The 15,607-nt window shown below is 42.7% G+C and overlaps 1 protein-coding gene across 1 annotated transcript in view; it reads left to right on the top strand.

The window, feature by feature from the left end:
• LOC138978441 (uncharacterized) overlaps positions 1–13,377 on the top strand; it is a 34,358-nt gene extending 20,981 nt beyond the window's left edge. Inside the window, exons 17-24 of the mRNA XM_070351184.1 lie at positions 373–475; positions 1,244–1,314; positions 2,016–2,199; positions 3,954–4,174; positions 6,753–6,942; positions 8,623–8,757; positions 10,063–10,283; positions 11,320–13,377. Of these exons, the coding sequence (XP_070207285.1) occupies positions 373–475; positions 1,244–1,314; positions 2,016–2,199; positions 3,954–4,174; positions 6,753–6,942; positions 8,623–8,757; positions 10,063–10,283; positions 11,320–11,490 (1,296 nt within the window). The 3' untranslated portion in view covers positions 11,491–13,377. The remainder of the gene's footprint in view (positions 1–372; positions 476–1,243; positions 1,315–2,015; positions 2,200–3,953; positions 4,175–6,752; positions 6,943–8,622; positions 8,758–10,062; positions 10,284–11,319) is intronic.
• The last annotated feature ends 2,230 nt before the right edge of the window (positions 13,378–15,607 follow it).

The following is a 15,607-nucleotide window of genomic DNA, read 5'->3' as shown; positions in this document are numbered from 1 at the left end:
GACAAAAGGTTTTTTCCTGGCAAAATTGTATGGGCATAGATAAAAATGTCCACCAAAATACCCGTGTGACTTGGAATAATAGGCCGTGAAAAGTAGGATATGCGCCGAAATGGCTGCGATCTGCTGGCCGATGTGAATGCGTGATGTATTGTGTAAAAAAAAATTCCATCTCGCACGGCATAAATAAATCGCATAAAATAAAATAAATAAAAATAGATAAATAAATAAATCCCTGCGCTTGGAACTGTACCCACGGAATATGCGCGATATAAGCCTCATATTGATTGATTGATTGATTGTTTATCCCAGGATGATCGAACCCTGTCCCTTTTAGTCAATGTATTTGACCATGAAGTTTCATATTTCTTACAGAACAAGAACCAGGCAGAAAAAGTATCAGCAGCCAAGAAACAGGTCAAACTGTGGGTGAAAGAGGGGAGAGAATTGGCGGGACTTGATGATCCAGATCAAGCAGGTGAATACGGTGTATTTACCCCCCTTTAAATGCCACCCATAATCTGAGAAAATCAGGTCTTTAAAATGAGTCTTTAAAGGGAGATAACAGCACAGGTGTCATGAACAGAAAATCCGCCAAATTAAGGTACGAAAGAAAGGGTTGGGGTAGGGGGAGCTTGACTGTGTCATTACTTTTTTGTGGTGTTTGATTTCTTGGATTTCATGACTGATACAGTGGAACCCCCCCTTTTAGATTAAGACCTCCAAATATCTGAGAAAATCGGGTCTTTAAAAGGAGGGAATCTTGAAATGGGGGTAAATGAACAAAAGTAATGGAGAAAAAATCTTACAAAACAGGGTCTTAAAAGGGAGGGAGTCTGCAATTAAAGGGTCTTGAAGAGGGGTTCCACTGTATAGCTGCAAGTGAGAGTGAAAAAGCTGAATCCTGCCTGAATCTCTAGTATTTCTGATAAATGTGAATAGAAAGAAAAATACTTGGAGGGAGAAGTCAAAACCCAAACATAAAACCAACATGCGTTAATGTCTTACGGACAAATCAAAACACGGCAAATTTATTTTAGCTGTTTATTATTTTGAAACCTGACACAATTTTATGATTAACTGAAAAAATGTGTTGCCATGGGATGCCATTGTTTTACAACTTAAGTTGGAATCATTTTGGAATGATTTAACAAAATAGAATATCGGCTGGTTTTTGTTGCTTTGAGCAAAAGAAAGATGAGATAATCTTAACTTTTTTTTCTGTGTTTGTTTTCCTCATGTGCAGCAAAAGAGGCCGAGGAAGAGAAATTTGACTGTGAAGCTTTGGATTCATCCATCTTGGAAATCACAACAAAAGTAAGAATAAACTTGTGCGTTAAAACATGTATGCATCCTGAGATGGGCACAAATAGTGTTGTTGTTATTTGTTACACATATTGTTTCAATCTTACTCTTTCAGTTATTCCTTTTCTTTACAAATCAATTTTATCTAAATTTAAACTTAACTGTTTTTAACTGATTAATTGCTGTAAATACTGGTTGTTCTTCCTTTTCCTTACAAATCCATTCTATTTAAATTTATACGACGGGCTCAGTGGCGTAGTGGTAAGACATCAGCCTCCTAATCGGAAGATTGTAAGCTCGAATCCCAGCCGCGGCCGCCTGGTGGGTTAAGGGTGGAGATTATTCCGATCTCCCAGGTCAACTTATGTGCAGACCTGCTAGTGGCTTATCCCCCTTGGTGTGTATACACAAGCACAAGACCAAGTGCGTACGGAAAAGATCCTGTAATCCATGTCAGAGTTCGGTGGGTCATAGAAACACAAAAATACCCAGCATACTTCCCCTGAAATCGGCGTATGGCTTCCTGAATGGCGGGGTAAAAACAGTCATACACATAAAAACCTACTCATGCAAATACATGAGTGAACATGGGAGTTTCAGCCCATGAACGAAGGAGAAGACAAATTTAAACACTACTTTAAAATGATTAATTGCTGTAAATTTACCATGGTGTGAATAGAATAATACATGTTTTTGTGTGTGTTTTTTGTCAGCTGCTGACGAGATTTTCACGCACAAGTTACCCCCCTCTGTCGGCCATACCAGGAGCCATGGCATTCTTGCACGATTGGCTGACCGCTGGACAGAACACAACACAGATGACCAATGGCCTGCCTCCTTCTGAGTGGATTGACAACACCAAGGCTGCTGTTTCTCAGATCTATGCAACGATGAATGGTATGTGACTAAATGCTTGGAGCTGCAATTCAGGGGATGATTCTAAAAGTGTTAAGCGGCCAGTGTGCAGAAGTTAACAAAGAGTTGATCCTAAGAAGAGTGATAAACCTTTCAAGCCTCTGAAACTTTTTCAGGGGATGATTCTAAAAGTGTTAAGTGGCCAGTGTGCAGAAGTTAACAAAGAGTTGATCCTAAGAAGAGTGATAAACCTTTCAAGCCTCTGAAACTTTTTCAGGGGATGATTCTAAAAGTGTTAAGCGGCCAGTGTGCAGAAGTTAACAAAGAGTTGATCCTAAGAAGAGTGATAAACCTTTCAAGCCTCTGAAACTTTTTCAGGGGATGATTCTAAAAGTGTTAAGCGGCCAGTGTGCAGAAGTTAACAAAGAGTTGATCCTAAGAAGAGTGATAAACCTTTCAAACCTCTGAAACTTTTTCAGGGGATGATTCTAAAAGTGTTAAGCGGCCAATGTGCAGAAGTTAACACAGAGTTGATCCTAAGAAGAGTGATAAACCTTTCAAGCCTCTCAAACTTTTTCAGGGATGATTCTAAAAGTGTTAAGCGGCCAGTGTGCAGAAGTTAACAAAGAGTTGATCCTAAGAAGAGTGATAAACCTTTCAAGCCTCTGAAACTTTTTCAGGGGATGATTCTAAAAGTGTTAAGCGGCCAGTGTGCAGAAGTTAACAAAGAGTTGATCCTAAGAAGAGTGATAAACCTTTCAAGCCTCTGAAACTTTTTCAGACAGCATTGTTTCTATCCTACATGAATTTTGTGAAGAGGTCAACTAACAGGATTCTTCCCTCCTATTCCTACACAAGTTTTTTATTTTTTTTATCTTTTATTTTATCTTATTTAAACGCCTGCCAAACGGTTGTGTGACGTGTCTAGTGTGTTGGCGAAGTGTCTTGTGCTTGTCACTTCTCGCTTTCAGCCCTCACCGCTGGCTAGCACCGTCTGTCCTTTTTAGGACAATGCGAAAAGAGAGCAGAATGCGTCAGTCTCTCCTGCCAGTACAATAACCTCTCCACAACAAGCCCTATGTAGTGCCTCCATCGCGGCGACAGGCGTAAACTGGGTACCGCAAGGCCCCAGGCTACACTACAAGGACTCGGAGGAGGTTGGCCCCTAGACGTGCGGCATGCGGGCCCACCGGTGTGTGGAAACGCCCAGGTGCCCACGAACCAACCTCCAGCTATGGGTCAAATAGCCGGGCAGGATAGGCTCGTCAACCCTGGCAGGCAGCTATCCTAAGAGAAGACCACTCTGAATTCAAAACGAGGGTAGAGGAGGCTCATCATCCATGGAAGGAAACTCGTCTAGGAGAAGGAAAACTCCGAAATGAAACCCACGCAGTCCCTCGAAGACGGAACGGCACTGGCCTTTTTTAGGCGGGGAGCAGACCGGGTGCCTACGCTACCCTCGACAAATGGTTGTGTCATCAACGAATCAACGTGATGGTGTCGTCTTCATGGGTCGCAGCCAGGTGAAGACGGTGCCGGGCCCTCAGCCTCAAAGGGGCCCACCCAATGCGACTGGCGACTCCCACCCATCTGACGTGGCCGGGGATGGGCGGAGTAGAGCTACCGGCTACCAGATCAAAGTCATCTTATTTAAACAAAAACGTTTATTCTCTTGTTTTCTATTTTAAAACGACCACCTGTATAAGATTATCTGAGCACACATACCAAGTAAAATTTACATCAGCGGGACAATACAGTCCCCTTATGTCTAACGTTTTCTAAATATATTCTTTCAGGACACGTTACACAGAGTCAACAGCAAGTTTCAAGCAGTGGCCTTGACAGTGGAGAGGTTGTGGTCGTTGAGGGCAAAGTTGAATCTGGTGGTGGCCCTGGCAACCGTCGGCGTGGTGCTCCGGGCAAGGCAGGGTTGACAGAGACTGCCGCTGATGACGATGAAGATGAAGATAGTGATGTTGAAGACTATGATCATTTGATGGAGGACGATCCTATGCAAGTAAGAAAGAAAAAATCATGTCATGTTTTTATTTATCGTCGTCATCGTTGTAGCCGTCGTCAACATCATTATAGTCATCATCATTATGGTCATCAACATCAACATCATCATCATCATGGTAGTCGTCATTAATATTATCATGGTCATCGTCATAGTCATTATGGTCGCTGTTGCAATTTTAGCCCTTGCATGTTGGCGGCGTCGTCGTCATCATCATCGTCATCATCATCTTCATCATCGTCTTAATCTTCTTCTGCGTTCGTGGGCTGAAACTCCCATGTACACTCGTGTTTTTACACGAGTGGAATTTTACGTGTATGACCGTTTTTACCCCGCCATTTAGGCAGCCACACGCCGCTTTCGGAAGAAGCATGCTGGGTATTTTTGTGTTTCCAAAACACATCGAACTCCGACATGGATTACAGGATCTTTTCCGTGCGCACTTGATCTTGTGCTTTCGTGTACACAGTAAGGGAGATAAGTCACTAGCAGGTCTGCACGTAAGTTGACCTGGGAGATCGGAAAAACCTTCACTCTAAACACACCAGGCGGCCGCGGCCGGGATTCGAACCCTCGACCTTCCGATTACGAGGCCGACGTCTTACCACCCCGCCACAGCGCCCGTCATCGTCTTAATCAATGTCAATCTGCCTATCGTCCTCACCACTCCACCGAAACTGCCCTTCTCAAAATCACTAATGATCTCCTCCTTGCCACTGACCAAGCTGAAATCTCTGCCGTCGCTCTACTTGATCTATCAGCGGCCTTTGACACAGTCGACCACAACATCCTCCTTCAACGCCTTCAGCACACCTTTGGTATCCATAGCACAGCTCTTTCTTGGTTCTCTTCTTATCTTACCGACCGCTACCAGACTGTTTCGATTGACAAACTGAACTCTGACCCCATCAGGCTTGAGTGCGGAGTCCCTCAGGGCTCAGTCCTTGGGCCTGTACTATTTACTCTCTACACTCAACCTCTTGACCACATCCTTGACCGACACAACGTTCTCCACCACTCTTTTGCCGACGACTCTCAACTTCACAACAGCTCTTCCCCTGACCAGTCTGAATCTCTTCTTTCCTCTATCTCTGACACTATCACTGACGTGCAGAATTGGATGACAGAAAACAAACTTCAGCTCAATAGCAACAAAACTGAAGCTATCCTAATAGGCACTACATCCAAACTCTCCAAAGCCACTTCCGACTCTCTTCAACTCCCTGACTCTTCTGTCCCTCTGTCTTCCGCTGTCAAAAACCTCGGAGTCACTCTTGACAACACCCTTTCCATGAAACAACACATCTCTTCTGTCTCTCGCACCTGCTACTTCCAACTCCGCCGCATCGCCACTATCCGCAAGTACCTCACCACAGATGCTACCGCCAAACTGGTCACTTCCACCATTCTCTCACGTCTTGACTATTGTAACTCTCTCTTGGCGGGTCTTCCCTCTTCTTCTATCTCTCGTCTCCAACGCATTCAAAATAGCTCTGCCCGTCTCGTCTTACGAAAGAAAAAGAGAGATCACATCACCCCCCTCCTAAATCAGCTCCACTGGTTGCCCGTTCCTGCCCGTATCACCTACAAAATCAACACTCTCACCTACAAATGCCTCCATGGTCTCGCCCCTGCCTATCTCTCCGACTCTCTCTCTCTCTATGTCCCTTCACGAGCACTCAGATCATCTGCCGACTCCCTCAAGCTCAACATCCCCCACACCAAACTCAAAACAGCAGGTCAACGCTCATTTTCTTTCCAAGCACCTAGCCAATGGAACACACTACCTATCCCCCTCCGTCAACAACAGTCCCTCGAATCATTCAAATCTGCACTCAAGACATTCCTTTTTTCCAAATAATCCATGCATTCTACACTGCCCACCCCATCCCACCCTGAATAACTGTACATATTTTAATGGTTGATGGTGTGTGTGTGTGCTAGTGACTTTAAGTCTCCGTGTGTGTGAACGAGTGTATGTGCGCCTTGAGTCGCCTGTTGGTGAGATATGTGCGCGTTATAAATATTCGTATTATTATTATTATTATCATCATCATCATCATCATCATCATCATCATCATCATCATCATCATCATCATCATCATCATCATCATCATTATCATCATCATTTTTTCTTCTTCTTCTGCATTCGTGGGCTGAAACTCCCACGTACACTCGTGTTGTTTTGCACGAGTGGAATTTTACGTGTATGACCGTTTTTTTACCCCGCCATTTAGGCAGCCATACGCCGTTTTCGGAGGAAGCATGCTGGGTATTTTCGTGTTTCTATAACCCACCGAACTCTGACATGGATTACAGGATCTTTTTCGTGCGCACTTGGTCTTGTGCTTGCGTGTACACACGGGGGGTGTTCGGACACCGAGGAGAGTCTGCACACAAAGTTGACTCTGAGAAATAAATCTCTCGCCAAACGTGGGGACGAACTCACGCTGACAGCGGCCAACTGGATACAAATCCAGCGCGCTACCGACTGAGCTACATCCCCGCCCATCATCATCATTTGAAATTAGCACCAGTTCAGTTTCAATTAACTTTTTCTCTTCCTCTGTTTATACAGGTCCTTAAAAGAAGGCAGCGGGAACAAAAGGGCTTGGTGACCCTTCCCATGATTCTACACGTCCTTGACTCCAAGGAGAACAAGGTCAAGGTCATTCGCGCCATGCTGTGCCAAGCTGTACTCTACTGCACCAACACACGTGCCAAAGACGCTGCCACCAGTGACAGACTGTTTGATCTGAAAGAAAAAAGTAAGACTGGTGATGAATGGAGGTTTACATTAAGGGAATTGGTGAATTTCCAAGAAATATGAACATGAAAAACTTTTTATGTGCACAGATTTCTGACAGATGTATGTAAATTTCACTTTTTTTCAACATTCTGCTTCAGTTTCAGGGAATTTCTGCTTTTCTTCAGTGGTAGTCCTGTGTGTTGTAAATGTTGAGTTGACATTTCATAGCTGGATTGGTGCAGTATTTAATGGAGCATTGCGTCTCTCACATAGCAAGTCTAGGGTTCAATTCTCAGAGGGAGGAAATAGACAGGTCCTGCATTTTCCCAAGGGCTCGATCTCCAGTCCACCAAGCTGAAAGGAGAGAACTTAGCAAGAGAGAATGTATACTTGACTTTTTTTTAGGTACAGCGCTAGGCCAGAAGGTATGGGGAGAGATCAAAAGGCGACTGCGTGCCATTCTTACAAATCTCAGGTCTGAGAGTAGCTTGGATCTGGATCTGGATAACCCGCCTGGGGTGGCGGTTGGCGGGTGCGCCACAGAAGCCGACGACAACTATCAACGTGATGTTTTTTTTGGGGGGTGTGCGCATCTAAAAGAGTCTTAAAAGTTCACTGTACACAAGGTGGATATAGTGTACAACTCCAGCTGGTCTTCTTACTGCTGTACTTGCGGTTTTAGTCCGTTTGCCCTAGAATGTAGGCTTTTCAAGCACAGTTAAAAAATGCTATGTTACAATGTTAAAAACTGGATAAAAACTACTGAGGCTCTCACACTGGTTTCTGCCCCCCTAACGCCGATGAGAAGGCGCTGGGCGTGGTCAAGGTGACGGTGGCTTCGCTCAAATTGTTCCACTCGATCACTGTCTTTATAAAGAACGAGTTCCTGTATTGATCTGTCTTTGAGGTAGGAGCTTTGAAACAGCGGCTGTTGTTGGTTGCCTGTCTCTGGAGGATGTTTTGGCTCTCATACCCCTCGTAGGCTTTAAGCTTGACTCGGCGCCGAGATACGCTCACCGGGGTGAGGAAGGAGTCAGGGGGTAGGGCAGGTACAAGTCCACATCTTTCTGAAAAGGTCACAGAACTACATGTACAATGAATCTCCTTTTATATTCCTGATTGTCTCTGACTTTTTCAGGTCATTCAATGGAAGCTTCACTGTTCCTCTACTTTTGATCTTTTTCTGATATTTGATATAATATTCCAGTTAGTGGTGGGCGTTGTTATGTTAATTAAGGCAGCCCTGAAAGTCCAACACATATGGTGTACTCGCCTTTGGCTAGTGATTCTGAAAGTTTACTAGCCAGAGAGCAAACTACTAGCAAAACCAACAATTTGTTTCAGCAACTTTACTCGCATTTGGCAAGTATAGATGAACATTTCTACTCGTCAGTTACATGTTTCTTCTCGCCATGGCGAGTAAAATACTTGCCTCTTTCAGGCCAGTAAGGATGTGTACACACGAGTAGATAAATGGAGTTAATTACACAGGTTTACGAAGTGACCTACACAGAAATAAACAGACATAATATGGCTAGAAATTGGCCAGTGCAGTCACCAGAAGCAAGATTCTACAAAGAATTTGGAAAAGGAAAACCCTTTCATAAGCAGTCACATTAACAGTTTGGTGGTCGTCCTATCAGAGGAGGCATGATTTAGTTTGCTGTTTTGATTTTATTGTAACTTTCTCTGTGTGCAGATAATGTGGAAAGGACGTTGTGTAACCTTCACAAGCAGCTGGTTCAGATGTGTAGAAACAGTGAAAGCAACCACATTCTGTGGGACAGAGCCAACGCACACTTACTGCATGCAGAGAGTGTCTGGGCTTTTATAGGTCAGTGTGTGTGACAGTGTGTGTGTGTGTGTGTGTGTGTGTGTGTGTGTGTGTGTGTGTGTGTGTGTGTGTGTGTGTGTGTGTGTGTGTGTGTGTGTGTGTGTGTAAGAGAGACACTGACTCTGACGGTGACTTTCTTGTGTAGGCCTATGACCAATGCAGAGAGAGAGAGAGAGGGGGGGGGGGGGGGGGGGGGATGAAAAGAGGGAGCTGGAAGGGAGGGGGGGGGAAGAAGGAGGGAGAAAGAACATATGAGCCTCTGTGTCGGTGTAAGAGAAGGAGATGATTTCATAACTGACATCTATATCAATCTTGGAAATTAATTCAGCAAAAAAAAATACCAACAAAAACACTATACACAGAAGACGCAAGGCTAATACTAAAAAAAGTAATTGTATTACGTGTCGTGATAGTGAGAGAAAACTCTTATCCTATTGAAAAGCCTATAAAGATCTGCATGACGGGTTCACTCCATGGGCGGAAATGCACTTCTGTGCTTGGGAATGATTAAGATTATGAATCATGAGGATGAAAGTTGCTTGCTTGTTCATTTCAATGCTTGTTATTTTCTCAGGTGCCAGAAAAATTGTTCCGAATAAGTCTCACTTACCGTACTTTCCGGGTCATAAGGCGCGACTTTTTTCCTCGAGTTTGACCCCTGCGTCTTGTATAACGAAGCGCCTAATCCGTGTATGAAATATGAAAAAAATCAAAGAGACCGCCTGAGTACCAGTCAAACAACTTGTGATAATGCATGTTTCAGCTACTAGGTACTACCCTGGCCAAGTTTCCTCTCAAGACATCAAAGAGACCGCCCCATAGGTTAAACTGGTCACTGACCCCGGTGCAGGAAGTGTTTCCTCTCTCAGATCTATGACAGGGGAACCACCTCTCATAGCAAAAACTGGGTCATTGACCCCTGGGAAGAAGGTCAGTGTCTAAACAAGGCAACCCAGCTATCACAATGGACCTGCCTTTGATCTCGCCGCACACACAGAGCACCGGTATACTTTTTTAATTTTGGTGCGCCCTATCGGCCCCCTGCGCCCAATGGGTGACTGGAATACAATTTTTTTTTAAAAAGAGGGGGGTGCGCCTAATGCGCTGTAGCGCCTTGTAACCCGGAAAGTACGGTACTCTATTACATGAATTGATGCATTTAGAGCACTTACTTCCCTTTGCTCATCAGATCTGTAAAACAACGCCGCTCTGCCTCATTTGTTTGATTACGATTCTCAAGATTGTTGCTTTCAGTTCTCCATGGATTATGACGAGGCATGATGATTATATTGATTTATTTTACAGGATATCTGATGAACACCTACAAAGACAGGGATGAGGGGTTTGGACAACTCCTCACCCAGATTACCTCCCTTGAGACAGGGAGCTCCCTCCCTTGCCTGGTGGACAAGGTGAAGGTCATGCTGACAGGTCGCTGGGAGGGTCACACGGTGCTGGACCGGGGGAACTACCTCATGCCCGGCAAAGACATGGCCAAGAAGTTGGAGAGAGTTCTTGGAGAAGAGGTGATTTATTTAACCGTGATACCTTTTTCCTCTTTTTGTCGTAAAGTGTAATACAATGGAACCTGCCGGCTTTTGAGACCCCCAGTTTCTTTATGACAAGACTAACTACCATGCAACACAAATATCCCCCAACATGCTAAAGGGAGATAATCAATGAAACACAAGCCTTATGATCAGTCAAGTTCATTTTTACTGGACTGATAAATCAACATAGGTAAAGGTTTTGGCATAAAATGGGCACGGATTGGCGGAAGATAAGCATGGCTAAGGGGGGGTAACTGCTTTATTGTGAAATTCCATCCCTCCAAAAGCTGGGCCCAGTTTGACTGGCAACAATGGGTCTGAGATCCACTGCAAACCTTCATTTGCCCCTGAGTCAGCATGGTCGGGGTGTGAAACCATTACCATGTGCTTGCTTTCCGGCACCCATGCTGCTGTTTTGCGGGGCTTTGCTACCAGCCCCAGGCCTCAGATCTGGAGGGAGCAGGGTCCAGCTCTATATTCTCCGGTTTGTTGCTGATAACCTCCGTAAATGTACCCCCATTTCAACACTCCTTCCTGTTTGAGACGTCATTTTCTCAGATATTTGGATGCTTTAAAAACTGAGTGGGGTTCAACTGTATGTGTTTTGGAAATGAGCTTTGCAACTATAGTCAAATAGTGTAATGAGGGAGAGGATTGTGGGAACTGGAGTCTCTTGTTCAGTCAGTCAACTTTTCTTGTTTGAGCCCTAGACAGACAAGTTTTTTTAAAATTATTATTCTCTTTATTATTCTCTTTATTTATATAGCGCCTTATCCGAAGTTCAAAGCGCTTTATTAGGGATGTATACATGTATAGGTGTAAGTGAGTAGAAGTGTATACTTTTTGCAGTATTAACTCACATTTCTGTCACGTGGTATTAAGAGTTTCCTTCAACTTTTCTGTTTGAGCCCTGGACAGACAAGTGAGTAGAAGTGTATACTTTTTGCAGTATTAACTCACATTTCTGTCACGTGGTATTAAGAGTTTCCTTCAACTTTTCTGTTTTGTATAGGCTTGGACAGGCATTGATCTGGAACTTCGAGGAGACCTCAGCATTCACGTGTATCGGGATTCGGACATCCCTAATCGCCACGGTCACTGTAACTCCAATCCCCACATCCCTCCTGCCTTGAGACTCAAACTTGGATTACCTCCCTTGTCAACAAAAAAAGCGAGCAAATGAGCAAGCTAGGATGAAACATTCATGATGCGGTTAACCTGAGTATGTATAACTAATCATGCCCGAGTTTCAGCAATTAAGCCAAAGGGATGTAGAATCAGACACAAACACGTATCCTAGTGCAAACCGAAATCTGACGCAGATAAACTTACCACTTACCGAAATCAAGACTCAAAAACAGGAAGGGTCATTCATGGAACAGTTAATTTGCGACAAACGATCAAAGATCTTTCAGGTCCATTAACTACGCCTTCGAAGTGAACAAAGGACATATAATTATGTGTGTGTGTGTGTGCTCTTGCTTGTGTCTGCTGTGTGCGTGGCTACCTGATAGTATTTGTTGTGTCTCTTTCACGGTGCATACTGTGGTGGACATTCGAGTTTTTTCTCTCAGTGTTTTTCATGTATGTTTGTATATTTGCTTCATGATGTATATTTTTCCATGTTTTTAAGGCGTTATTGACTGCAGATTGTGCTGGTTTGTATATTATATCCCCCCCCCCCCCCCCCTTCCCCTCCCGAGCCATTGCTCCTCACAGTTCCTAGAATCAAAGTCAAATCAGCTGGACAAAGATCCTTCAGATTCCAAGTCCCTACACTCTGGAACTCACTTCCCCTAGCGGTCCGCCAGTCTCCCTCACTACCATCATTTAAGATTAAACTGAAGACTCGCCCGTACAAATTGCCTTTAACTGAAATGAGCATTGTAATTAGGACATTGAAGCTGTGGTGTAATGCGTGCATATGACTTGTGAGTGAATGTGCCGAATGATAAGTTTTCTTTTTTACTCATTTGTTTTTAAACCTTTTAGTTCTAGAGTATCATATGTATCTGGTTGTTGTTTATAAAATGTTAACTATTAATGCTTGTATTGTATGATGGATTTGTAAAGCGCTATGAGACTGTGCTATAGAAGAATGTTTTATTATTATTATTACAGTATTGTATAGTGCTTCGAGCTGTGGAGAAGCGCTATATAAATGTTCTATTATTATTGTTATTGTTATTATTATAAGTACAACTGCCCAAAATAGAAATGGTAATGAGAAGATGAATAGAATAAACAAACATTCATGTGCTTGAAGTTGTTTCTCAGAAAATCACAAAAAAGAACAATATAGGAAACTTGTTTTATTTGAATCACATTTTGACAACCTTAGATTTTCATGGTTGTTTTATTAATATTTTGGAAGATGCACATCATTGATAATGCATGAATTCTTTTCAAGATTTGTTGCCCTTTTACTTTATGGACTTTCATTGAAAGAAATGTATTTGTAGTCATTAATGCAATATTTGTTGAAATGCACGAAATGGTTTATTAAGTTGTAAAACTTATTTTTGTGGAGTTTGTGTCAATTTTAAATCAGGTATATACACTTTTTGACAATGACATGTTTATAAAATGTAAATATTTTCCCCGATTTTACATTGCTCTCAAAGACACTCTCTTCATGAAGTTAAAATCAATTTTAATGAAAAGGTGTAAAAATCCGTATTGTATGCACAGTATGCTCTGTACGTGTGAGCAAGTGCTTGTGTGTAGAAAAGTATGGGAGCATATGCAATTACTTCAATTTTGTGCAGGAATTATGGTATGGTTTCTTTGTTGTTGAAAAGGCCAGTACCTTCACTTTTTTGAAAAACAATTCTGTTATTGTTATATAGCAATTTGCTTTTGATTCTGTGATAGAGGTGTTTTTGATATAATCCTTGTTTACATTTGTTATCACTCAACAGCTGTATTTTGCTCAAAACCGATTGTTTCTGTGCTGAAGCAGTATTGTATGCAATTTTTGATTGTTAACGGCATGCAATGTCTTGCAAAACAACTCTTGTTATTTTAAGTAATTATTTTACATTTTTAATTAAAGAAATCTGAAAACCTATTTCTTCATGCTGTGAGTGTGTGTGTGCGCGTGCACGCCCTTGTGTAAGTGTGTGTGTATGTGTGTGTGTGATATCTTTTTCCAGTCTCTGTCACAGCCTCTTAATTGTCTCTCGTTCTCTTCCACTCGCTCTTCCCGCTCCCCCTTTCCACTTCTGAGAGGAATTCAAGTTTTACGCCCTCACGGCAAAGGCATAAGGGGCATGTTCCTGGGTTTTAACCCGACTTTCGATGAGATACACAAGTGTATGCGTGTTTAGGTGATATCAGTCATCTGCACTTATGGCAGAATGACCGAGGTCTTTTTCGTGCCACTGTGGTGACACGGGGGTGGGACATGGATACCGTCTCTGGGTCTGCACATAAAGTTGACCCATGTCTGTCCCGGCCGGGATTCGAACCTGCGACCTTAGGATCACAAGTCCAGTGCTGTACCACCTGACCTACCCTCTCACCTTCTCCCACCAATCCCCGCTTTATTGCACATTTAACACTGACAACGGCAAGCCAACCAAACTAAATCATTCATCCAACAAGAAAATAGACAAACACTCGCGGAAAGACAATGATCAGGTATAAATATCGTCTGTCAATTTTTGACAATTCTGTGAGTGTGACAGTTAGGGGTCAGACAATTCAAAAGTGCATCAGGTTCAACTAAAGTATGCGTCAATGAGCGAAGAAAGAGGCCTGAGAACAACACTGCCTGTTCATTACAGTAACTGTACTGATCATTCCGATCGTCTTGCCTGCCAACGCCAAGAAAAGATGAGTTGTGAGGCTGGTTCAGCGTACGTAAAAGGCAAGATAAGCTTCTCTTTGACCTATAGTGTCTATCAGTCCGCCTGTATGTCGGTCCGTCCGTCTGTCTCTGTCTGTCTGTCTATATTTGTCTGTCTGTCTGTCTGTCTTTCATTCAATGTCTGTCTGTGTCTGTCTGTCATTTATTATGTCTTTCTGTCTGTCTTTTTGCCAGTTTTGCCTGTCTGTCTGTCTGTCTGTCTGTCTGTCTGTCTGTGTCTTTCTGTCTTTTCTGTCTGTCTTGTCTGCCTGTCCTGTCTGTCTTGTATGTCTGTCTTTTTGTCTGTCGGACAGCGAGATGATTGCCTTTCCGCAGGTGCTCCAGACAACATTTGGCAAGAGATGGACATACAGCAAAATAATAATCATGCACCTTATTTCTGTTTTTGGCTCGAATTCAAAATAATAAAATAAACACGACAGTAGGTATTACGTTACGATCATTAAAAAAAACAAAAAAAGCAACCTTCAATGGCTTTTTCTTGTTGAATCTGTGAAAAAATTGCTGTGTTTGCAATTACTTTTTCTTTCTTTCTTTATTTATTTCCTTTTTACATTTAGTCAAGTTTTGACTAAATATTTTAACGTAGAAGGGGAATCGAGACGAGGGTCGTGGTGTATGTGTGTGTGTGTGTGTGTGTGTAGAGCGATTCAGAGAAAACTACTGGACCGATCTTCATGAACCTTGACATGAGAGATCCTGAGTATGGTATCTCCAGATGTTTTTTTCATTTTTTTGATAAATGTCTTTGATGACGTCATATCCGGCTTTTCGTGAAAGTTGAGGTGGCACTGTCACGCTCTCATTTTTCAACCTAATTGGTTGAAATTTTGGTCAAGTAATCTTCGACGAAGCCGGCCGGACTTTGGTATTGCATTTCAGCTTGAAGGCTTAAAAATTAATTGATGAGTTTGCTCATTAAAGTTGTCATTAAAATCGATTTTTCGCAAACAGATTTAAAATTGATTGCATCGTATTCTTCATCACATTCGGAATCTAAAAATATATGCATATGTCATGTTTACTCTTAAAATGTGATCACAATAAACGAAAATAGATTAAAACATTTTTCTCTTCATTACTTTATTGTCCCATCGCTGGGAAATTCGGGTCGCTTCCTCCCAGTGGAAAGCTAGCAGCAACAGATGCGCGCTACCCCAAAGTCAAGGTGTCTATTAGATTATTTTCTCTCTTTATTTTAATGTCCTTTCGCTGGGAAATTCAGGTCGCCTCCTCTCAGTGGAAAGCTAGCAGCAGCAGTGTCGCGCTACCCAAAAGTCAAGGGATCTGTTAGATTTGTTAAATTTTATTTTCACATTACTTTATTGTCCCATCGCTGGGAAATTCGGGGAGCTTTCTCCTAGTGGAAAGCTAGCAGCAGCAGAGTCGCGCTACCCCAAAGTGAAGAGATCTATCTAAAAAAAAACCT

Source organism: Littorina saxatilis, linkage group LG10 (genome assembly GCF_037325665.1).
Source record: "Littorina saxatilis isolate snail1 linkage group LG10, US_GU_Lsax_2.0, whole genome shotgun sequence".
NCBI classification, from domain to species: Eukaryota; Metazoa; Mollusca; class Gastropoda; order Littorinimorpha; family Littorinidae; genus Littorina; species Littorina saxatilis.
The sequence above is the reverse complement of the archived record's forward strand: the minus strand, read 5'-3'. Positions and strand labels throughout refer to the sequence as shown.